General features: G+C 44.4%; 2 protein-coding genes across 5 annotated transcripts in view; one reads left to right on the top strand and one right to left on the bottom strand.

Moving 5' to 3' along the window:
* Positions 1-596, bottom strand: part of Vezt (vezatin, adherens junctions transmembrane protein) — a 69819-nt gene extending 69223 nt beyond the window's left edge. For 3 of the 4 annotated variants that reach the window (XM_021204844.2, XM_029542357.1, XM_029542358.1), the window contains exon 1: positions 474-594. In XM_021204844.2, coding sequence (XP_021060503.1) covers positions 474-509 — 36 coding nt within the window. In that variant the 5' untranslated portion in view covers positions 510-594. Of the gene's footprint in view, positions 1-473 lie in introns of all 4 variants that reach the window. The other variant, XM_021204843.2, reaches the window with a different exon arrangement.
* Positions 597-807: 211 nt separating this feature from the next.
* The window catches only part of Fgd6 (FYVE, RhoGEF and PH domain containing 6), a 108825-nt gene continuing 86695 nt past the window's right edge, over positions 808-22937 (top strand). Inside the window, exons 1-2 of the mRNA XM_021204981.1 lie at positions 808-1116; positions 8351-10712. Of these exons, the coding sequence (XP_021060640.1) occupies positions 1101-1116; positions 8351-10712 (2378 nt within the window). The 5' untranslated portion in view covers positions 808-1100. The remainder of the gene's footprint in view (positions 1117-8350; positions 10713-22937) is intronic.

Raw genomic sequence — 22937 nt, 5'->3', positions numbered from 1 at the left:
GGCACCTGCTGCCTGCCTGCATTCGAGGCCACACCTTGATGATGATGATTATGATGATGACCGGAGGCACTTATGGATAACAGGCCCGCAAAAATCAAAGATGAAAAGGGAAGGAGGTTAAGTAGTGGAGAGAGTAGCCAGCACGTTTCGGCCCCGCCCCAGCGGGGCGCAGCCCCGGGCGGTGCAGCCATAGGGTAAGGACTGATCAAGGCTCCCGCCCAGGGCCGGTCAATTGCGCCGGGTCTGGGAATTCTGGGCGAGCTAGGGGCAGACGCCAGCCACGCCAGGATCCCCTGAGCTATACCTGTCAGGTGGCTGCAGCGAGTAGGCCCCGAAATAGCGGAGGATTGGGGACCCAGGCCCGCAGGCGCCCGTCACCCTATCCCTCCCCTCTGAATCGCTTTGCCTCCTCGCTCTTCCTTGCGTCCTTCTGAAACAAAGACGGTCCACACTCCCCGCCATTTTCTCCTCACCTCAAAAACCACCTCTTCGTCAAACTCCGGTGTCATCCTTCTCCGCCATACCACCCGCCTCAGCACGATGGGAAATGAAGGCAGGAGGGCGGGCAGCACCCAGGCTTCGGCTCCTGCCCACCTCGGGGGGCACTGAAAACTACAACTCCCGGCATGCATCGCGACCCACGCCCCTTTCCGACCTGCTTATTGGAGAAGAAGGTGAGCGTGTAGGCTGGAGGGGCGGGAGCGGGCTGGCGTTCCAGAGCTCCTATTGGAGAGAGCCATGGCTTTTGTCTGCCTTTTACATCCCCCGACTACCAGGGGGCGCCTGGAGCGCGGATTTTTCTCTCGGGTTGAGGAGGGGCGCGCGTCCGCGAAGCCGCTGCGAGCTCCTCTCGTGCGCGCGCCTGGCGGTCGTCCCGGAGCGCGGCGGAGCGGCGCTCGTGCACGTCCCGCTGTCGCTGGCCGCTAGCGCCCGGGTCCGCCGGACGGTCGCGGGAGCCGGCGTCCGTCCTTTGTGAGGCGCTCAGGCGGTTCGGGACGGAATGTGGGCGCTGCGGGGACTTTTTGTCTCCTGCTCAAACTCTGGGGAGTGCGGACTGAACGGGAGCCATGGACTGAGGGCGTGAGCCGCGCGGGGCAGTCATGACTTCTGCCGCGGGTAAGTGGCCGCGCTCGCGCCGGGCTGGGGAGTAGTCGCGACGGGCGCCGGCGGGCTCGGGCTCCCGCTGCTTTCCCCGCGGGTGGCGGGTGCGGGACTGGCGCCGGTCGCCCGCGCCTGCTGTGGGGTCCCCGGGATGCCCCCCCGGAACCCTGAGCCCAGGTGATGGGACGGCGTCGCGGAGCTTGCTCGGGTTCCGTGACTTAGGCGCTGTCGCTGCCTGTGCGCGGTGTGGGAAGCGTGGAGTCCGGTGCGGAGGAGTCAGTTATTCTAAGCTAGGACAGTTTTCCAGCGAGTTGAAGAAACTCCGCCACTAGCCCGCGTTGCTTGAAAACCTAGTATTTATTGACTGAAACTCTTCGCGCTCGTAGGGAGGGTTAAACAGAGCTGTTCGCACCCTGGTGTTTTGAGCCCTATTACCTGAGTATGGACTATTAGTTGGCAGAACAAAACAAAACCGAGTTGCCCCCTCCCCTGCACCTACCCCTCCCTGTTTCTTGCTCATCTTCACCTTTTCCTTCCTTCCTTCCTTCCTTCCTTCCTTCCTTCCTTCCTTCCTTCCTTCCTTCCTACCTCCCCCCCCCCCATTAGTACCTGAACTGTGTAAACAAAGTCCTATGCTTTCCACTCACCCAAATGACAGAGCCTCTCCTTACCTTTGTGTGAATTTAAGCACTTGGGCTCATTGTGTTGCGACCTTTTTAAGGAGCAGTTTTTAAATCTTCCCAATTTAAGTGTCCAAGGGACAGTCTCTTTATAAGAACACAGCACATTTTCAAAACCAGAGTTTAATAAGGTATGGAATATTTTAAAGGCATCTTTATCCACATCTGAAGAAACTTTGATGAGAGATTTTGTAGTAAAAGAGTGGAAAGTTTCACTTCATTTAGATCTAGAATTAGCACGTAAGTATCAGATTAAATATTCTTTGCTTTCTTTGGCGTTTAACATTCCTGCAACTTGAAAACTGTCAGGAGAGCACACACACTAAATGTTCTGATTTGTCCTTCTAAAGCCTTGAAGGAGTCACACTGCTAGGTAAAATCCGGATTACTTCAAACAGGCAAGAAATTAGTAACAATAAGAAAGCAAGAGCTCTTTTCTCTTTGAAGTGATGTGCATCAATCACGTGATCATCGTGCACTGAGTTATTTACAAACGTTTCTCTCAGTTTTGGGATGTGTTCCATTTAAACAACAGATCGTTTTCAGTCCAAATTTCTGTACCCTCGCCATCGTTCAGCTTTTTAAAATGACTGAATTAATATAATTAATTTAAAATAAAAACTTAAAACTAAACAATTAAAATTTCTAGAATTCAGTCTGGAAGTTTACGATTGTTTTCTTCAAATTAATCCAGAACAAGGCTAGCTATTTTTATACTTATCAACTTTACAATTAAGGAAATCCACAGCATTTTTGTGGTATTTAAAAGAGAGACACTTCCTGTGTCTAGCTGAGTTAGTTGATTTTTTTTTTTTTTTTTAAGAATGGCTTGCGGAGAATCATTAACTACTTTTTTGCTCACCGATTTGATGAGATTTACTGTAAGTTTTTCTTACATCTAGGGGGTTACGGAAGAGGGCTGAGGTTTGTCTTTCCTGCCCATTTTGATAAAGTTATACATACATACATTATCCTTGCGAGTCTTGTGTGTGGGGAGTTCATAATAATGAAATTTATTAAAGCTTTGGGGAAAATTACTAATGGAGCAGAGCGTTAGTTTTAGCCTGGTCTAGTGTAGTTGGGAAGGGTGGCCTGATTTAAGATCGGGGGCTGTTGTACCACCTTTAAGTGATAGGTGTCCCGAGGAAGAGCTTGCTTTGGTTTTGCAGCTGTTGAAGTGTGAGCTCATAGAAGAGATTTTTGGAAGTATTCTAAGTAGTACATGAATAAAAGAGAGATAATTAAAAGTAACTTTCCAGCGTAGTGTGAATATACATATTCATTCATGCCTGTACGGTTTTGTTTTGGACCTTGTGGAATAGCCCAGAGAGAGTGTACTCGTGAGCCACGGCCACCTGTGTGTAACAGATGACAAATCTGTTTATAACAGTAAGACGGCACTGGTCCTTTCTACCTTCACTTTCCCCTGCAGCCAGACAGCTGTGTAAATAGAAGATTTGCCGAATTGCTCTAAGGAAGCATTTGGGTCTGATTGTTAATATTAATGTCAAGATCCAGAGGCACAGCATTTATTTCCAAACAGTGTGTACTGACTTCAAGTTTTGAACATTGGAGTGAATCATAACATAATGTCTTACTGGTGTTGTTTTGAGCCATGCTTCTTTCAAAGTAGAGCATCACAAGTAATGAGGGTCAGTGAGATGGCTCAGTGGTTAGGCTCTTCCTGTCAAGGCCTGCTGACCCGAGTTTGGTCACTATGATCCACGTGATGAAAGGAGAGAACCAAGTCTTACATGTTTTCATCTAACGTGTGTGCAGTGGAATACACACACACACACACACACACACACCACATAATATATAATTAAAAAACTAGTAATGAAGCTGGCATAGTGTTGTACTTCTGTAATCCCAGAACTAGAGAGGGTGAGCCAGGGAGACTGCAGTTCAGGGATATCCAGGGCTACATTGCAAAGCCTGTCTCTGAAAACTAAAAATAAAGAACTAACAGTAAGGAAAGGTTTCATATATTGCTGTGCCAGTGACTTGGCACTCACTTGTTCCTATTAGTCATTAAGGAATTACACAATGATCCTATTGAAGTTCACCCTGCTCCCTTTTCAAAACATTGTCTTTTAAAGGGATTTATTTGTAAAATATGGATGTATATTTGTGTGTAGTGGGTAGAGGTTTGTGCGTGTGAGCACAGGTACCAGCAGAGTTCAAAGCAAATTGTTGGATTCCCTAGAACTAGAGTTCCAGTCAATTGTAACCCTTCCCAACTCTCTCCAACCCCCACTCCCTACCCTGGCCACATAGGTGCTGGGAACGGAACCCAGCGCTTCTATAGGAACAGTATGTATTGCACTCTTGACCACTGAGTAGTCTCGTTAGCTTTCAGAACACCGTTTGATGTTACATTGGATATTGAAGTTAAAAATAAAAGACCTTTTCTGTCACTGAGGCATTACATGGTCTGTATGTGGCAGCTGCCTATCCTCAGGACCATTTTTTTCAGCTCTGAGACACAGTAGTGAGTAAGACCATGAATAAGCTTGACTCTGAGTTATAGTATTGATTCATCCACTTGAATACACAGGTAACTCACAATAGTAAGTCTAAGTTCACAGTTACTTAATGGCTATGCAATACATTAGAGGCTTTAGAACAGTGGTTCTTAACCTGTAGGTCACGGCCCCTTTGGGTTCACATATCTGATGTCCTGCATATCAGATATTTACATTACGATTCATAACAGTAGCAAAATTACAGTTATGAAATGACAACGAAATAATTTTATGGTCGGTCACCACAGCACGAGGAACTGTATTAAAGTGTCACAGCGTTAGGGAAGTTGAGAGCTACTGCTTTAGATGCTGTGCTGTGTTTACTGGGAGTCAGCATTGGCTCATATGCAGTTAACTGGCTTCCTGTGGTGTTAGGAGAGACCAGGAATTCCTCTCTTAGAATCAGACTCAAAGGAAGGGCTGGAATTGGTACTAGAGATTAATTATGGTTTAGGGAGGGTGAGACAGTAGGTTGGGGGGGGTGAGAGGAAGGGTTAAAATTGGTACTAGAGAGGAATAAAATGCTTTAGGGAGGCTGGGCTGGAGGATTGAGAGTTTGAGGTCAGCCTGGGGATACTTGGCAAAACAATAGCAACAAAGTAAATGGTAATAAAAGTGTTTTCAAGGAAAAGCAAAATGAATTGATTAAAAGACCTTGAACCTTCTGACTAGACTCCAAGATCAGAAAATAAAAGATTTCTCTTTCCCTTTCTCCCTTCCTTCCTTTGTTTTTTCAAGACTTAGTTTCTCTGTGTAGTCTTGGCCATCCTGAAACTTGTTCCATAGAGTAAGCTGGCCTTGAACTCAGAGATCTACCTGCCTCTGCCTCCTGAGTGCTGGGATTAAAGGCATGAGCCATTACTGCCTGCTAAAATGTCTCTTTTTTAAAAATCAATCTTCATAGGTGGAACAACAATATGAACTAACCAGTACCCCCAGAGCTCCTTGGGACTAAACCACCAATCAAAGAAAACACATGGTGGGACTCATGGCTCTAGCTGCATATGTAGCAAAGGATGGCCTAGTTGGTCATCAATGGGAGGAGAGGCCCTTAGTCCTGTGCAGGTTCTATGCCCCATTATAGGGGAATGCCAGGGCCAGGAAGCAGGAGTGAGTGGGTTGGGGAGCAAGGGGAGGGGGTAGGGGGTAGAGGATTTTCAGAGGGGAAACTAGGAAAGGGGATAACATTTGAAATGTAAATAAAGAAGATATCTAATAAAAATATTGTATAAAAAAAGAATTAAAGACAAGGGTGCCAACAGACATTTTACTTATGGCAGCCATACAGGAAAACAGTCTCAGTGTCCACAAAGGCTGAACATGCATTCAAAATGCAGTTATCCACACAAGAAAATTAAAGTATCTGTACAATTAAAAAATAATAAAAACAATAAAAAATAAACCTTTAAAAATTGATATTATTATTAGTGCGTGTGTGTGTGTGTGTGTGTGTGTGTTTGGGTGTGTGTGTGTGTGTGTGTGTTTGGGTGTGTGTGGGGGCACATGAAGATGAGAGAGAACTGCTTGGTGGAGACAGTTTTCCTCCCACCTTTCTGAGAATTGAACTCAGGTTGCTAGGTTTGTGTGCCAAGTACCGTAATCTGGTGAGCCATGTAGCTGGCCGGAGTTTCCTTTTAATGGTAAAAGAGGACCTCCTAGCCTCATTTTTGAGGGTTGGGGGGAGAGATCTTACTGTATAGGCCAGGCTAGCCTCAAACTCACAACAATCCTCCTGCCTCAGAGTACGGAGCACTGTGTGACAGGCATGCATCACTAATGCCCAGGCATCTTAACTGATTTTAAGTGTACGTTTCAGAAATGTTAAGAACGTTGTAGTAGTTGTTCTCCAGAACTTATTTCATCTTGTTTAAAAAAAAAACAACAACAAAAAACAAAAACCAAAACCAAAACAAACAAACAAAAAAACCCCAAAAAACTCGTATTTTTAATTCTTTGAAAAATCCCAGAGGTAGGACATTCTAAGAATGACAGAAATGAAATCAGCATGACAGTCTGTCAGTTTTTATTGAATAAGAAGGGAACAGGGGACAAGTCCTTAGGCATATATATTTTGCCTGAAGATTTGTCTTGATGGATGGGGAATTTAATTTAATATACTATTTCTGCAAGCTTTATCACTAGGCTTCTGCCAAAACCCACAAGACCCAACCCTCAGGCTAACAAGGTGTGTATTGGACAGCTAACTGGAAACTCCCTGCTTTGGGAATTTGTATTATTTTGGAAATTCACTGCTTGCCTTACAATAATCTTATTCCTAAGGAATTGAGTTTTATAATGTGTCTGTTATAAAATCTTGTCTGTGCATATAATATGAGAGTTTGGGAAATTTCTCGTTGCTTAGGAAAAGGAAGTAGAGTACCCTGCTTTTTTTCTCTTTTACTCAATTCTGTGTAATAGTTTCCCAAGTGTTATGATTAATTTCCCTTGTTAAAAATAAAATCAACACCAAATGAAATATCAAAGCCTCTGTGTGTGCAAGTAAATGAAGCAACATTGTCAAACAGTCTGTGCATCATATATTTTGAGATTGTTTTATAAAGAAGCTTTTTTTTTTTTTTAAGTATTAGATCCTGTTGAAGAAGTATAAGATAATTTAAGAAGTATAAGATAAAATGTGTTTGAACTCAAGTCCCTTCTGGGTAGCAAGTTCTAAGGAAATTTAAGAGAAATATAGTCTCTGTATCATTTTTATATTTATTAGGGTCTTTCTTTTAAAAAAGACTTGCTTTTGTTTTGTTTGTGTATATGTGTGTCTGAATATATGTTCAGATGTGAGTTCGGGTGTCTGTGGAGACCAGAAGAGGGCATCTTGTCCCTCTGAGCTGTAGTTACAAGTTATGAACTTCTTGATGTGGGTGCTGGAACTGATCTCTGCCCCTCAGAGTTGAACTGAAAGCGCTCTTAGGCACAGAGCAATCTCTCTAGCTCCCTCATTAGGGTCCTGTTGTCAAGTTCATATGGACTAAGAGTTGGCCTACACAAATACAGCATTGTATATTTGGCATGTGATGAGGAAGAGTCACTACATTGGAACTGGTGGTCATCCTTTAATGCTGGGTTAGATGGTGCAGGCCGTAATTCCAGCACCCAGAACACTAAAGCAGAAGGCTGTGAGCATGAGACCAGCCTGGCTTATGTAATGAGACCCTTGCTCAGAGAAACAAAGCCCACAAACACATAGTACTTACTGGTGACGGGTAAAAGACATAATCCATCGCCTACGGGAAATGAAATACAAATGTACGGATTGTATCTTAAGATACTCTCCAATCATTTGATCTTGGGCCAGGCCTGGGCATGTGATAAATAAAGAAATATGAAATTCCCAGTTGATCCTGGGACAGAGAAATACCAACCTTATTATGAACCTCAGTTAACAACAAAGAATTTACTTTGCAGTGTTTTGGGAGTGGTGGGGGGAGGTTAGGTAGAAAATGTCTGATTTCCACAGTGATTTTCCAAAATGTTTTTTTTTGGGGGGGTTCTATCAAGTAGACACTCTTGTCTGTATCACAGAATAGTGCTGCTTATTGATGTGAGAAACTTGAGAGTTGCATACTTTAGACAACTCTTAATACTCAGTGGATGAGCTGAAGATACTATACAGGGTTACTAAATAAAAGCCAGTGATTCAAAGTTAGAGGATAATTACTAAGAGATTAACTAAGAAATGCACAGTATATGCAAAGCTATGTTACACTAGAACTTAATTAAGGACAGTTTCAGGAATTTCCAAGAATAATGATCACTGTATAAGATAACGTAACCTGTGTAGTAATAAGTAAAATTTAGAAAATGTGATTCGAAGAGCATGGTGTTACATGCCTGTAATCACAGCAGTAGAGAGGCATGTGTATGGCTGTGAGTTCAAGACCAGCCTGAGCTACATTGTATGTGCCAAGCCAGCACCAGAGTTTTATAGCAAGACCTTGTCACAGAAAACAATAAAAACAGGAAAAATGTTTTGTTTCTTGTGTTTTATCTACTTCATCATCTAATTATTACATTTTTTTTTTCTAGAGCTTAAGAAGCCACCATTGGCTCCCAAGCCAAAGTTAGTTGGGACCAATAATAAGCCACCTCCCCCTCCTATTGCACCTAAACCGGACATTGGCAGTGCTAGTGTTCCACGGTTAACGAAGAAGACCAAACCGGCAATTGCGCCAAAACCAAAAGTCCCGACAAACTCAGTTGTTCAAGACATTAAGCATCCACCCTCAAAGAAGCCTACTTTGAACCTGGAGGAGCAGGAGCCAGAATTACCTGAGAGCACTGGCAAGTCTAATTGCAAAGATGTCAGGGATCCACACAGTGATTATATTTTACCAACGTGTTCCTCCAGTTCTGGGTATATTCACGAACCTAGGACTCGAGAAACCCTGTGTGCACGGCAGCTTATTTTAGAGCCTCTGGGAATGAAGGAAAATGTAGAGAATAGTAAAAATGGTGAGTCCTCAAAGAGGGGGAGTAGCTGGGATTCAAGCAGCGAAAAGTGCCGGGGCCAGAGCGGTGTGGTTTTAAAGGCAAGCATCTTAGAAGAGAAGCTCAAAGAGGTTCTAACGCAGCAGCGATCACCTTGTGGTTCCCCAAGGAGGAACAGAGCTCCAAAAAAACCAGAAGTGAATGGTGACCATAGTTGTACCAGACAGATGAGAATTGAATTTGCAGATACATCATCTTCCCTGTCCGGCTTTGAAAAAGTTCCCGCTCATCACAACTGCCCCCTCCCACTTCATAGGGATGAATCTCAGACTCTGAAGTCTTGTCAAGATGGCAGTGTAGAGAGCCATGGTCACATTGATGCATGTGAACTGGAGAACAAAAGAGTGGGTTCAGATGGAACTAGTCAGAAGGCAGAGGTCAAAGGTCTCGGTCCTTTAGAAATCCACTTACTACCGTATACCTCAAAGTTTCCAACTCCCAAGCCCAGAAAGACACACGCAGCTGCCCGTCTCCGTCGCCAGAAGCATGTAGATGCTCCTGGTGACAGCGCTGAAGGGCCAGGCAACTCAAACAATGGCTCTTCTTGTCTCCTGGAGGAGAGCTTGAAAAACAATAAAGTCAGTGTTCTTCATCAGAATGCTTTGTATAACCAGGGACCAGCGGACGAGGTGAGGCCAGCAAACCAGCAGGCACTGACGGGGGATTCCAACAGTGGCAGACAGGACTCCGTCAGCTCGCAGAAAGCTGTGCAGCAGGAAGCGCCTCCTTTGGGAAAAGGGGTGCTTTCTTTAGATACAGATTCTAGTTCGACTTCTGACAGCAGTGGTTCTGGCGTGGCACCTGCTGTGGACAAAGAGACTGCTTCCACACAGTGCAGTACTCAGCCTTTGAGCTTGCCTAAGAAAGTCACATCAGCCTGCACTGACCAGCCACCAGCTACCTGCAACCCAGGAGGGTCAGCTCCTCCCACACAAAAGGAATCTTCCTCCTCCAGAATTGTTCCCAAAAAACCTCAAAGACACAGCTTGCCTGCAGCAGGGGTGCTTAAAAAGGCTGCTTCGGAGGAGCTTGTAGAAAAGAACTCTTCAGGTAAAGAGACAAATGCGGAGAAAGGTCTGCACAGAAACCACCTCCAACATCCGGGGCCCTCAAACCATGGCACATCACCATCACCCTTTGATACGCCCAACCCGACTTCAGAGAAGCCAGTGTGGAAGTTACCTCATCCTATTCTACCTTTTTCAGGGAGCCCAGAGGCCTTGAAACGCGTCACTTTATCCTTAAATAACGAGCCCTCCGTTTCCCTAACCAAGCCAAGAGCAAAATCCCTGTCTGCCGTGGATACGGACAGGTGTAACAAGCCTTGCAAAGACCCTCCGAAGAAAACGGCTTTTAAGAAGTTGATTAACGTGAAGCTGTCCATTGGCTTCATAAAGAGCGACTTTCAGAAATTTAGGTCGAAAAGCTGCCAACATGGGGATGTCTCTACGGGACATCCGCTCGCTAGAGAGCCAAAAGGACTTGAAAGTGATTGGCAAGGTTTGGCCACAGGAGAAGAGAAGAGAAGTAAGCCCACAAAGGCATATTCTGCAGAAAACTGCAGCCTGGAATCTCCAAAGGTGAAATCCTGGGGCCAGAGCAGTGCCGCTAATGGTCAGAGGGCTGATTCTTTGGATGACCGGATGCTGTCCAGGCACATGTCTGATCAGGGCTCTAGTACAAGCAACTTCGGGCCAGAGTATGAAAATGTCCGCCATTATGAGGAGATACCAGAGTATGAGAATTTGCCCTTTGTCGTGGCTGGAAGGAACACTCCGGAGTTGGGATGGCAGAATTCCAGCAGTGTGGAGGACACTGATGCAAGTCTGTATGAAGTAGAAGAGCCCTACGACGCTCCAGATGGCCAGCTGCAACTTGATCCTAGACATCAGCCTTGCAGGTAATACGTGGGTGTCAGCTAGACCTGCACTTTGGCACGCATCGTTGTAATTAGCCTTCCACCACCAACTCTGTGATGCAGGACGGCAGCGAGGAAAATCACTTACTGAGGAACCTATTGAGAAACCATAGATGAAAGCAGTTCTGGGTTCAGATTCCCTTTGCCAGACAATAGGAACAGGTATTTGCATTGCAAGCTTGTAATGCTTTAGCAGCCAATTCAAAGAGGTTGAGTAGTAGCAAGGTAGCTACTACAAAGATGGCCTCTGCAAGGTCCCAGCCACACCCCCACCCCTGACCCCCATAGTCCAACATGGAAACTTAGGCAGGATGTTGGTTAATTCTGTGAAGTTTGTGAAATTATGAAATCCATGCATATGAAATATGAAATCCATAAGGCACCATCATTGGAATACTGTAGACCCTCACTCAGGTCTTGCCACCCTTTAAGCATTATTTTGCTTGCTGACCTCAGGTAATACCAGGGAGATTCAGGGATCAGTTGTCTTCCTCTCCTGTGTACATACCATGTATGCCACCTCTCTCGCTGAGGTTTTACTCATCTTCAGTGGCTCAGCGTATCAGTCCCTGGCTTCAAGGAGCTTCTATGGCTACCTAGCAGGAAGTGTTCCCTTCCTACTTGGAACTCTTTGGTAGCCAGCGCTGTCCTTGCATCTTCTAGCTTCGTCTGACTTATGGCATGCTGTTATGGATGTGTCTGATGCTCTGTGTTGGTTTGTTGAAAGTATTTATGTATCTTTGACCATCTCTTTAATGGGCATATGTATTTTTGTCATTTTCAACCCCATCTCTCCTCCCACGGACCCCTTTCTCCTTCCCAATAAGTTCACCCCTTCCTATTCTCAGGTCCTGTTGGCTTTTGGGGACTTGGTTTTCGTGTGCCCGAATAAATGTAATTACAGTCGCTTGCATGGGTGTGAGTGAATGGGGAGTTATTTACTGGAGCACGGATACTTTAACAGTGGCTGCATGATGTTCAGTTTTAAGTGTCCTGAAGAGTTCTGGTTCTCTCTTTCTATTCTATATAAGGCCGAACAAGGAGTCTACTAGGTATGGAATGGCACAGGAATCAAGTGTTCTGGCTGGTTTTGTGTGTCAACTTGACACAAGCTGCAGTTACCACAGAGAAAGGAGCCTCCCCTCTGGAAATGCCTCCATGAGATCCAGCTGTAAGGCATTTTCTCAATTAGTGGTCAAGTTCATTGTGGGTGGTGCCATCCCTGAGCTGGTGGTCCTTGGTTCTATAAGAAAGCAAGCTGAGCAAGCCAGGGGAAGCAATCCAGTAAGCAGCACCCCTCCATGGCCTCTGCATCAACTCCTGCCTTCAGGTTCCTGCCCTGTGTGAGTTCCTGTCCTGACTTCCTTTGGTGATGAACATCAGTGTGGAAGTGTAAGCTGAGTAAACCCTTTCCTCCTCAACTTGCTTCTTGGTCATGATGTTTGTGCAGAAATGGAAACCCTGACTAAGACATCAAGCATGTCAGAACATCAAGTGATGCAGATTGTTTTGAGTTATATTTATTCATTTTCAGATGCTCTCTTGGTATTTTTTATCACAATTTTTACCTTTCCTCTTTTTACCTATAAAAAGGTTAAATTCCTTTGCCTGTTTTTTTTTTTTTTTTCCACGACTGACCCAAATTTGTTTGTATGTCTATTCCTAAATGTTAGTATGTATGCAGACATCTTCCTTAGAGTAAATATTTTGGCAGACTTGGCATCCAAATATTTGAAGAATTTATGTTTTCATATGTGTGGTACTCTACCCATGAAGCAACTTTATTGGTCTTTTTTTATCATGCTTTTGTTAAGCGCATCCTTTATATGTGTGTGTGTGTGTGTGTGCGTGCATGTGTGTTATGAGTCTGGTTTGTTTCTTTAGATACACTGCTATCCTTGGCTAGGATCCTTTTTTTTTTCCCCGTGAAACAGGAGGCTTGAGCTTTGGGGTTTGTTCCCTGTTGACTCTCAGCTTTCTGTCCTGAGGGTTTACCCCTATCTCTGACACGTGTGGATCCCTCACCTCTGGAATTTGTCTAGCCTGCAGCCTTGAGGGGAAGCGGGTTTAGAGCAGCTAATGTAGATGGGCAGCTGATGTACCTGGTCAGAGATTCCTAAGGAGGGCTCTGTCTGGAGACCACAAGAAACCAAGGGTGGCATTGGACAAGCTGCAGGCTGTCAAGGACAGCCTGGTGGAGGGTGGGCAACTGCCACAGAGAGGTTTTGTTTAAGCCATGAACAGGGAGTCCTCAATGGGCTTTGAGAGACCTAAAATGTGCCAGTTGAATCCAAAGCCTTCAGCCATAAACTAAAGCCTGAGAGAATGCTTCTTTTATAGTTGACTAGTCAGTGAAAGCAGAATGCAGAGCCTTCCTGGGAAGAGGAAGTGAGGTAAACGAGAGACAGAGCTGAGAATCGTCTAGTGCAAACCCCAGAGGAGGGTCTGTTTGCTGGAAGTGGAGCCCTGTGACTTGGAATAAGTCATTCAAAATGCAGGCTGCTGGCGGGGCTGTAGGTGAACAGTCTAGTACTTACTTGCCTAGGGTGTTCTGGTTCTCTCTGAGCGTCATCAGGAAAGTGTTCTACGGTGTCTTAGCCCTCAGGGAAGGGAATCCGGGCCTGCTCTGGAGCTCTGGGTTAGAGTCTCACTAACCTTGGAGTCTGGATACTTAAGCAGCCAAATTCTGGATAAGTAAAACTGTTTGACCAATTCAGAGTTAGGCCAGTCTTCGTCTTTAAAAAATAGATGTTTTATAAATCGGAATATTTACAGGTCTATAATCTGTTTGTCATTTATCAGGAAATATTTAAATAATAGGCTGTCCCAAATCTTGATTAGAGTTAGAATCTAAAATTCACAACTGTAACTCATCGTTTTCCCCAAAGAATAATGTTGGAAATGGAGGTCAAGGGCTTGGTTTTTGTTGTTGTTTTGTTTGTTTTTCCAGACAGGGTTTCTCTGTGTAGTCCTGGCTGTGTAGACCAGGCCGGCCTAGAACTCATAGAACCTGCCTGCTTCTTCGACCCAAGTGCAGGGATTCAAGGCGTGGCCACCCCTGCCAGGCCCAGGTGAACTTTCTTAGCCTTTCTGTGTGATCTATGAGCTGCAAGCTGTGACTGAGGTGGGCTTGAGCTCCTGTTATCTCAGGGATAGCTGTCAACTCAGCAGGCTTGTGGAATGAGGAAATTAGGGGGCCTGGCCGAGCGCTGCCAGGGCCAGTGTTAAAGCCCAGCGAGTGATAAGGAGGGAAGGGTGGAGTGGCTGTTTAGTAAGCAAAGGGTTTCTTTACTTCCTCGTCTCTTATAATGTCTAGCCCTTCTCTTCTCCCTACCGTTTCTGTAAACAGAGCTTTTCTGAGCTCAGGCAGGAGTGAGTGACTAGAGAGGAGGGAAGAGGGTACAGAGAGGAGGTGGGAAGCCGCAGCATTGGAAGGATGAATGAGGAGGGGGCTCTGGGTGCAGGGGGGAGGAAGAGACCCTCTGGATATAGAAACATGTGTCACCACGTGTGTCACCACTCGCCTACTGCTCTTGTGTCTTAGAAGTAATTTCTTTGGAAGTAGGATGTGAGTCACTCTGGAATGTTCCAGTGTTCGGAGGCAGTTTGTTTTGTTTATTTAATTTTTCTTTTGAGATGGGATTTTAGACCAGGATAGCCTCGAAGTCTTTAGAGCACAGGCTGGCCTCAAACCTTGCCACTAACATGCCTGTTCTATGGTTATAAAAACAGAACCCATCAGCTCCTGAAGGCCAAGTCTGCTCGTGTCTACTTTAAAAAGAAAGATTGCCTTCCTGCCAAAACACCATGTTGGACCACTGGGGGCCCTGGAACCTTTGTGGAGGGCACCATGGCTGTAGCTATCTTGCTAGTATTTAAACTCTTTGAATGCCAATACTCGTTCCTATTGCTGGGCTGTTAGGGTTATAATTGAGTCACCATTCAGGGCTGGGGTAAGACCTCTTTCCCAGAGTGTCACAGACCTCACAACCCTGAAACAGTTAGCAGGCAACATACATCCCTGTTTCACAGGGTACAGATGGTGGCTTTCCAGCTTCTATCCAGGAAGCTTGGGTTTCATAGGGAAGGTTCTAAGATTTGGATCGTTGATGTTACCTAACTGTAGAACAACCAGCACAGCCAACAGCATTCAAATACTGAGGTTTCCCCCTTTGAAACTGAGTCTTGATTCTGGAAAAAGAAAGAGCTTTACCTGGAAACGTTCCTGATTTTTCTTGTGACGTCTTGGTTTGTTCTCATAGACACTTGGAAAATTATGGCAGTGGATTGATTTTTCTAAGTAATCTAGTAAACCCTCCTATGACTCCCCCGCACCCCCTCTGCCCCACATGGATAGCAAGCATGTGTGAATTGAGTGTTTACTGGCAAGGACCCCTCCCCTCCCCTCAGTGAGGCAACAGGCGATTACAGCACATGGTGTTTTTATTACGGTTGTACTGCCTGACAGGGCTATTGAGGATCACTCTGGGCCGTGGTGCAGTTCAGTGACTCAGTGCTTACCTGGTGTCCTAGGTCCAGCGCTCAGTATGACAAAAGCAAACAGAGACAGCCTTACAGATGTGTTGATACTTGAGCCAAGGTTTTTTAAAGTAGACAGGATCAGACTTGGCTCTCGGGAGCTGAAGGGTCCCGCTCTTATAACCATGGAAAGGACATGTTAATGGTACTCTGGAGGGAGAAGCCCGTTGAAAGACCCAGACAGAAGTAGGATTAGAAATATGAATCGTTCCTTGAACCTGCCCAGACATCTCAGCCTCAACAAGTTTGTATTTATCTCTTAAGTCTTCCAGAAACAGAATAAAAAAATAAAGCAAATAGACATCAGAATAGTTTCTTTTTCACTAATCTATATAACTTCAGTCATGATGAAGACCGATTACTATTTTGGGCTGGTTGTTTCTCTCCATGTTAGCTGCACAGGGCGTCTGTCCTATAAATTGGCAGACCTGACCTAGCAGGCTTCTGACTGTGTTTACCATCTGGTGGTATTGTTAGATTTTAGTAATGTGGTTAAACAGTGAACAAAATAAACGATAAATTAATTGCACTAACGACCAGTTTTTATGTTGTCATATTACAGATAAGATCATAAACAACTAGAAGGTGGGGGAGGGACGCATAATATTTCAACAGCAGCCCTTTCCTGTGAGTTATTTTTAGATTCAGGAAATATCAAAACTTTGTATGCCTCTTTAACTCTGTGTGTCATGGTCACACAGTTTTGGCAAACCTCTTTGTTTACATACTTGCCCTATATTTGACACTGGTAGAAGAGTCGGATTTCATTTCCAGTGACGCTCTCCTGTTAGACATTAGGAGTTAGTGAATTGTACAGTCTTATCCAGTCGTATCTCATTGTTTTTTTTTTTTTTGTTGTTGTTTTCTGTCAGCAGATAGATCAGTGTTTTATCAAATAACTGCTTTCAGGTATTTCAGTTATTTTCAGGTAGTTTGGGTGTCTTAGACTTTGTTTGAGGCAGAATCTCATGATGTAGTCCAGGCTGGCCTCAAACCAAAGGTCCTTCCAGAGCAACCTCTTAAGCTCTGAAATTACAGCTGTGCAGTATCATCAAACCCTTTTAGAAACATGTGTTAGCCAGAGATTTAAGCACACCCTTGTGCACATGTGTGAGTGTGTGTTGTTCATGTGGTACAAGTGTATGAGAGTACAGCTGTACACATACAGGTCGGAGAGCAGCCTCTGGTGTCAGTTTTCACTTTCTGCCTTCTGAGACACACAGGGTCTCTCGGCTTTTCGCTGCACCAGGCTGGGAGGCCTGCAGGGTTCCAGGGATCCTCCTGTCTCTGCTTCCACCTATGTCAACATAGCACTGGGATTATAGATGAGATGCGCACAATACCGTGTCAGCTTTACGTCAGTTCTAGGGATTTGAACTCAGAACCTCCGGCTTGTGTGACAAGCATTACCCAGCAACCCATCCAGTTCTTTATGTTTTCCAATTAAGAACTGAGCCCCTGGGAGGTGAGGGAAGGCTCAGTCATTGAGAGTACTTACTTCTCAGAGGTGTCAGAGTCAGTTGACTAATACCTATGCCAGATGGCTCACGGCTGCCTGTCACTACTGCTCCAGGGATTGCTCACCCTATTATGGCCTGTGTGTGTCTCTGTACATTCGTTGCATGCAGTCATGCAAATGCATACATTAAGAAAAAAACCCTAAACAAACTCAGCAGAAAACTAATCATTTAGCTCAGAAATTACAGCACCGCCTTTATTAGTTTGCCAATAACGACACGTTAGCCTTTTCTACCTTGAATATATATATGGGTACCCGAGAGTCAAGGGTATGACTTCTCAGCTTATTAATGCCACAGTCATATTTTCTGTCACTTCCCATCGCATTTCTTTCAAGTTACACATTCATTTTCCTGTCATGGCTTTCTTAACTTTAACTTTTAAATTAAAAATTTTATGTGTATAATTTATTATACACACTAAAATTTAAATTTATATTTTATGGATGTTTTGCCTCTATGAATGTAGGTACACCATGTGCATGCCTGGTACCCTTGGAAGTCAGAAAAGGGTATCAGATCTGGAAGCGGAGTTACAGGTGTTCATAAGCCACCGTATGGTTAGTGGGAATTGAGCCTGGGCTCTGTAAGAGTAACCAGTGCTCTTAACTGCTGAGCCATCTCTCCAGACTGCTCCCCGCTCTCTTGTATTGTCTAACATTAGGCTAGGAACCTAACTCCTACTCCATTTTTCCTACTCTGAAAAACCGGTGTGAGTTGCAAATGTCTTGATAGATTCAGTTCTTTCCACGGATTGATCAGCTGTCTACTTATCTTTACCCATCTGGCCTTGGAAGAATTCCGTGTGCAAGCCTAGTGTTCCTGCAGCTCCAGTACTTAGGAAGTAGAGGCAGAGGGACTTTGAAATCTGAGTCATTCTTAGCTCAGAATCAAGCCTGGGCTACATGGGGGCAAAGAAATGTCGTCAGTGGCACATCAACTCTTCTCCACTAGTTTATTTTGGGAACATTTACCCAGGCCTGCAGTCGGAAGCCACCATTGTGAAGTAGTTTCTGCTGCACTGAAGTGGCCAGTCTTAACTTTGTGAAATCTAGATCTCGAGGTAGGTTTGTGTGTGGAGGAAATGATTACCTGGCAAGAAGTGGGGAAGGTGAGCTTAGCCTGGAGGTCCCCGGCTTGCTCAGGGGAATTCCAGATCCAGGGTCCTGTTTGTACAGAAGGGAACGGGCATTTTCCCGTTTCCGGAATTTGTAAGGAACAACTGTGCTTGCGTGTGACTTCTGTGAGCTTTCTGTGTTCTTCCAGACAGTCCTTAAACTCTGTCATCTTTTTCCTGGGATCACAGAGGTGCCTATGTTAGAGAAAGCCTTTTTGGATTAAACAAGTGTGATGTTTATGTTAGCCCATTTCTTTTAATGCCTTTTCAGTGGGGAGTACAGTTGAGCAGGGTCTTGCCCTGTAGCTCTGTCTAGCCCAGTACTCCAGTGTAATAGCCCAGACTGTACTTAATCTTCCTGCCTCAGTTTCCCCTGTATGGGATTACACGTGTGTTCCACAGTGCCTGGATTTAAGACATTTATAAAACTAGGGCTGGAGACATAGTTCAGTTGGTAAAGTGTTTACTTAGCATAGGCCCTGGGTTCTATCCCCAGTTCTGCATAAAAAAAAGGCATGGTGATCGTGGCTGTAATTCCAGCACTCCTGAAGTAGAAACAGGAACAGATCAGAAGTTCAAAATCATCTTCAGTTATATAACAAGTTCCAGGCTAGCCTGGGCTACATGACAATATACTTCAAAAGACTTTTTTTAAAAAAAAACAAAACCAAAAACCTAAATTTTAGGTACAGAAAACAGTTTGCATCATAGCACATTTTGGTTTCGGTAAGCTAAGAAGAATCGCAGACAGTTGAAGGAAATGCTGAATTGAAAGGGAAGTTATCAAAGCTGGCCATTGTGGCAAATACCTGTGGTCAGAGCACTTGGCTGATGGAGGCAAGGAGCTGAGTTCAAGACCAGCCTGGGCTATAAGTAGGATCCTGTTTCAAGAAAAGAGAGTAATAGCCAGACAAAAAAGAAAAGAAGGACTGCCTATTTTCTTGGTGGTAGGGAGAAATGGCTTTGGTGTGATCTGCCTCTGGTCATTCTGTTTGTGAGTCTGTAAGAAAAACTGTATTTGTAAGTAGCTTTGACATTGTCAAAAATAATCTGTCACAGAAGTTGCAGGAAGAAGCAGGGCCCTTTAGATTGTCAGTGACCTCAAGTGCCTTGATGTGATGTCCAGGAAGAGTAGCTGTCTCTTGTAGTTACGTTTTCCAGTTTCTCAGAATTTTTTGTTTATACAGATTCTTGTTGATTCTACTTGAAGATAAATTGGAGTGTCATAGAGTAAAGTTGAATCATGTTGTTCAAGAGATTGTGTGAAGGTGAGGAATGGATTAGGGGCTGGAGCTCAAGTCTTCAAGAATCTCCCAGTGATCAAGTATTTTGGTTTCTGCTACAGGAAGAGTTAAATAATAAGCACCAAACAAAGCCAATTTCCCCTGAGTGTTTGGATTAAAATACAAAGAAAAACAAGTGTATTTAGTCTTTTTACATCCAACTTGGTGTGGCTCCTTGTGCTTGTTCAACTCTTGGCTCATGTGGATTCAGTTGAAAACTTTGTGTGTTTTGGTTAGATGGCTTCTTTTGTCAGAGTCAGCCTCTTGATAATATTTATATAGGTGTTCACACCGGGACATATCCTGGTATCATTCGAAACATAAAGAATAGATGTATTGTGGCTTTCTGAATCTGCAAAGTAGTTCTGAATTTGCGACGGTTTGGCAGCTGTAAATCCAAGCCCAGGGACGGTACAGGGAAGGATGCTCTGCGCCTCCACCCCTGCCTTTCTCCCGGTCTTTGGATGTTAGCAGTCAGAAGTAGAGAGCTGTTGATTTTAATCAGAAGCCTTTTAGCCTCTTATCCCACAAGTCTAAGGAAGAGGATAAAGGGCAGTATGTTCAGCCGCTCAGATCGGGCTATGGGAGGAGCAGGAGGGAGGGTGGATGAGCTTGTTTACAAACTCAGATATGCTTTAATTGGTGACCGAAAGTTTCGATATCTTAGTCTGTCAGTCAGGAGTTTGGGGGTAAGCTATTAAGCAGTAACCCCCCTCAAATCAAGTAGCTTAAAATAAATTAATTGTTCCTTTTAGTAGGTCCAGGCTAAATATACTCGTACTGCATTTTACAACTAAGGGAGTCACTACAAAGCTTCTTTACTCCTTAATGAAATCAAAACCTTAGCAAGACTCATGGACCAGGAAGATTCTACCATGAAGATGAGAAATTGTAAGACCAGGGCTCCAGCCTGGAGCTCGGAGACTTCCTCCTTCTTACACTGGTGGAAGCATTCTAGGGAAAGTCAGAGGACTTAGAAAGCTCAGGCCCATCCCAGTGGTGGGAAGGTTCAGACTGACTCTCGCATCATCCCTCAGTTCTACTGTGAAAGATGCAGAGGGCTCACCCCTGCACTGGAACACAGGATTATGTGGCCTGGGTGTTGAAAGTGGGCTAGAGAAGCAAATGTTTGAATTCAGCAGGCTCTTTTTCATCATGCAGTTTGGAATGTGAGTTAGAGGGTGTGTTACTATGTTGCTCAGGCTGAAACTCCTAGGTTCAAGTCATCCTCCTGCCTCAGCCTCAGCTTACTACCAAACCTGGCTCAAAAAATGTAAAAATGCCAGGTGCTCTTATAGGTTAACAACATGTTCTTTCCCTGTACTACCTGACTCCTTCAATCCAGTGCTTCCTCTGTCCTACCAAAAGTCAGAACCAGGAAGTCCCAAGCTCTAGAAATGCTCTTGACATCAGATACCACAGGGTTGGTGTGTAACCAGAGTCGCCTCTATTGTTTCTGATGCTAGGAGTGATCGCATGTATGACTTAGTTCCTATTATTCTGTAAGATGGATCTTGCCGTTTCAAGGACATGCAGACAGTAGATAGATAACCAACTATTGAACTGAGAGTTCTGATCCTGTGACCTACTGACTCAAATTATAGCCTCTTCCTGTTATTCTTCACTGTGAGCCGTGGTTTTGATATTTTATTATGCTTAGTACTGGTAGAGGACTAGGAACCTTTTTTATCCAGGAAATATAAAGGGAAAAGTATTTCTGTTTAAAATCTATTCATAATGCCTAGACTTCTTTCAAGCAAGAAGAGCTCAGTGATTGCAGGATTTATGGCCAGGCAAAAGGTGCTTCAAGCTCTGGAAACTGAATTACACCGTGTTTTTCATTTGGTCTGTTCAGTGGTAGCCGCCACTCTAAGCAGGTCAAATGTGGTTTCTGTTATTCACAGAGAGCATTATGTGTGACTTACATTTATGACTTTCACAAGACTTGCTGTTTTAGTCTGTTGTTTTCTGTTCCTCATTCATGCTGTCAGGTACTTTTTTCCTAACCTCTAAAGTTCTCTGATTATTTAATAAAGTTAATCACTATTTATAGATTTCCCCAGAGGACATCATTTTGTAAGACTAAAAAATCTTATAAGATAATACCACCTCGTCTTTTTTGAGATGAGAACAGACTGGCCTCAAACCTTTGACCCTCCTGCCTCAGCCTCCCAGGCGATGGGATGATAGGCATATGCTAGCACCTGTAGCTGATATCTATCTGTAGCTATAGGGAGCACTAGCATCATTATCTTAGTGGGAAAAAATGGGCTTAAATAAATGGTAGCATATTTCTCCCAGAGAGGCAGACAATGAGTGTGAGCTCTTTTTTTGTTTGTTTGTTTTTAAGAAGTAGACTTTCTGGATATTCTGGGTCATGAGAAGGTTAAGACCTGGACCCTGGATGCAGGTGTGTGTTCAGTAAGGATATATTCAGAGTTGTTCCTCGACTTATTGCTACGGCTGCTAAGTAGGTTAGTCACTAACCTTGACCTGTCATAGGTTTGCTGTGCCTGCCGTTGACAGAGATGCCATTTCATGGCCTATTTGGTTTGTTTTCCTTTCTTTTTCTCCCCTTGGCATATCAGGCAGAAACTGATGTAGATCTTCAGGGTGTGCATGTGTGAGTGCATGCGTATGCATGTTTGGGTGCATGTGTGTTTATGTGCGATTGTGTGTACATGTGAGTGTGTGTGAGAATATGTGCGCGTGAGAGTGTGTGTGCGTGTATGTGTGTGCTCGTGAGAGTGTGTGTGTGCACACATGTGCTTGTGAGTATGCATGTCTGTGGTGCATGCATGTTTGCGGATGCGGTTGTGTGAGTGTGAGTATGTGTGTGTGCATGTGTGTTCAGTCTTCATCTATTCCATTGTACTTTTTCATTTGGTACAGTTCATCTTGCCTAGGCACAAGTAACCATGGCCTGCCTGTCTCATTTTAAGCGAATCCGTGCCATAAATCACATTTAAATTACCTCTGGGAATTTTTACACTATTTGCATACTTTAATTACTGAGCTAGTTGTAACAGGTTTCTCTAAAGTAAGCTGGATAAGACTGTCTACAATTAGGTAGATACAGATACATGAAAGTACTCAAACTGTATTTCAGTTAAAATACCCTGTAATTCAGACTTTCAATGGATTTGTAATGTTTTTCTCAATTTAAGCCAAATTAAAACCTACCTAGAAATGCCCACGTTTGTTAGGCTGGTGGTCAGGATGCTTCCAGTGGAAGAGTGTATAAGCAGGGGGCGGTGTTTAGTCTGCTGGTGTAGACACACGTGTGTGCTGTGTCACTGCCTTGTGTAAGTCACTTCCTGCCTTCCTTGTTCTCCCACATTTCATGGGTTAAGGCAGGGTGGAAAGGGGACAGTGCCGAGCTGCCGTTCTGGCCTTTAGAAGAGCCCAATGAGCTCTGGAGTCCTTCACCTGCAAGCAGGCCTGATGGCTAGAGATGCCTGCCTAAAGCCTGTTGTTTTCAGAGGGCTCTGCTTTTCACGGAGCCATTGCGACGTTTTTCAGGTGATCTCCCTTACTTAGCTAATGGGATGCCTCAGAGTCAGTTGGATTTATTAGATTTTATTTGTTGGACTTTTTTATAAAATTTATGTATTTTATGTATATGAGTACACTGTAGCTGTACAGATTGTTGTGAGCCACCATGTGGTTGCTGGAATTTGAACTCAAGACCTTCGGAAGAGCATTCAGTGCTCTTAGCTGCTGAGCCATCTCTCCAGCCCCCTATTTGCTG

The sequence above is a fragment of the Mus pahari genome, chromosome 9, assembly GCF_900095145.1.
Source record: "Mus pahari chromosome 9, PAHARI_EIJ_v1.1, whole genome shotgun sequence".
Taxonomy (NCBI): Eukaryota; Metazoa; Chordata; class Mammalia; order Rodentia; family Muridae; genus Mus; species Mus pahari.
Note: the sequence above shows the minus strand (reverse complement) of the source record. Positions and strands in the feature narration are given on the sequence as shown.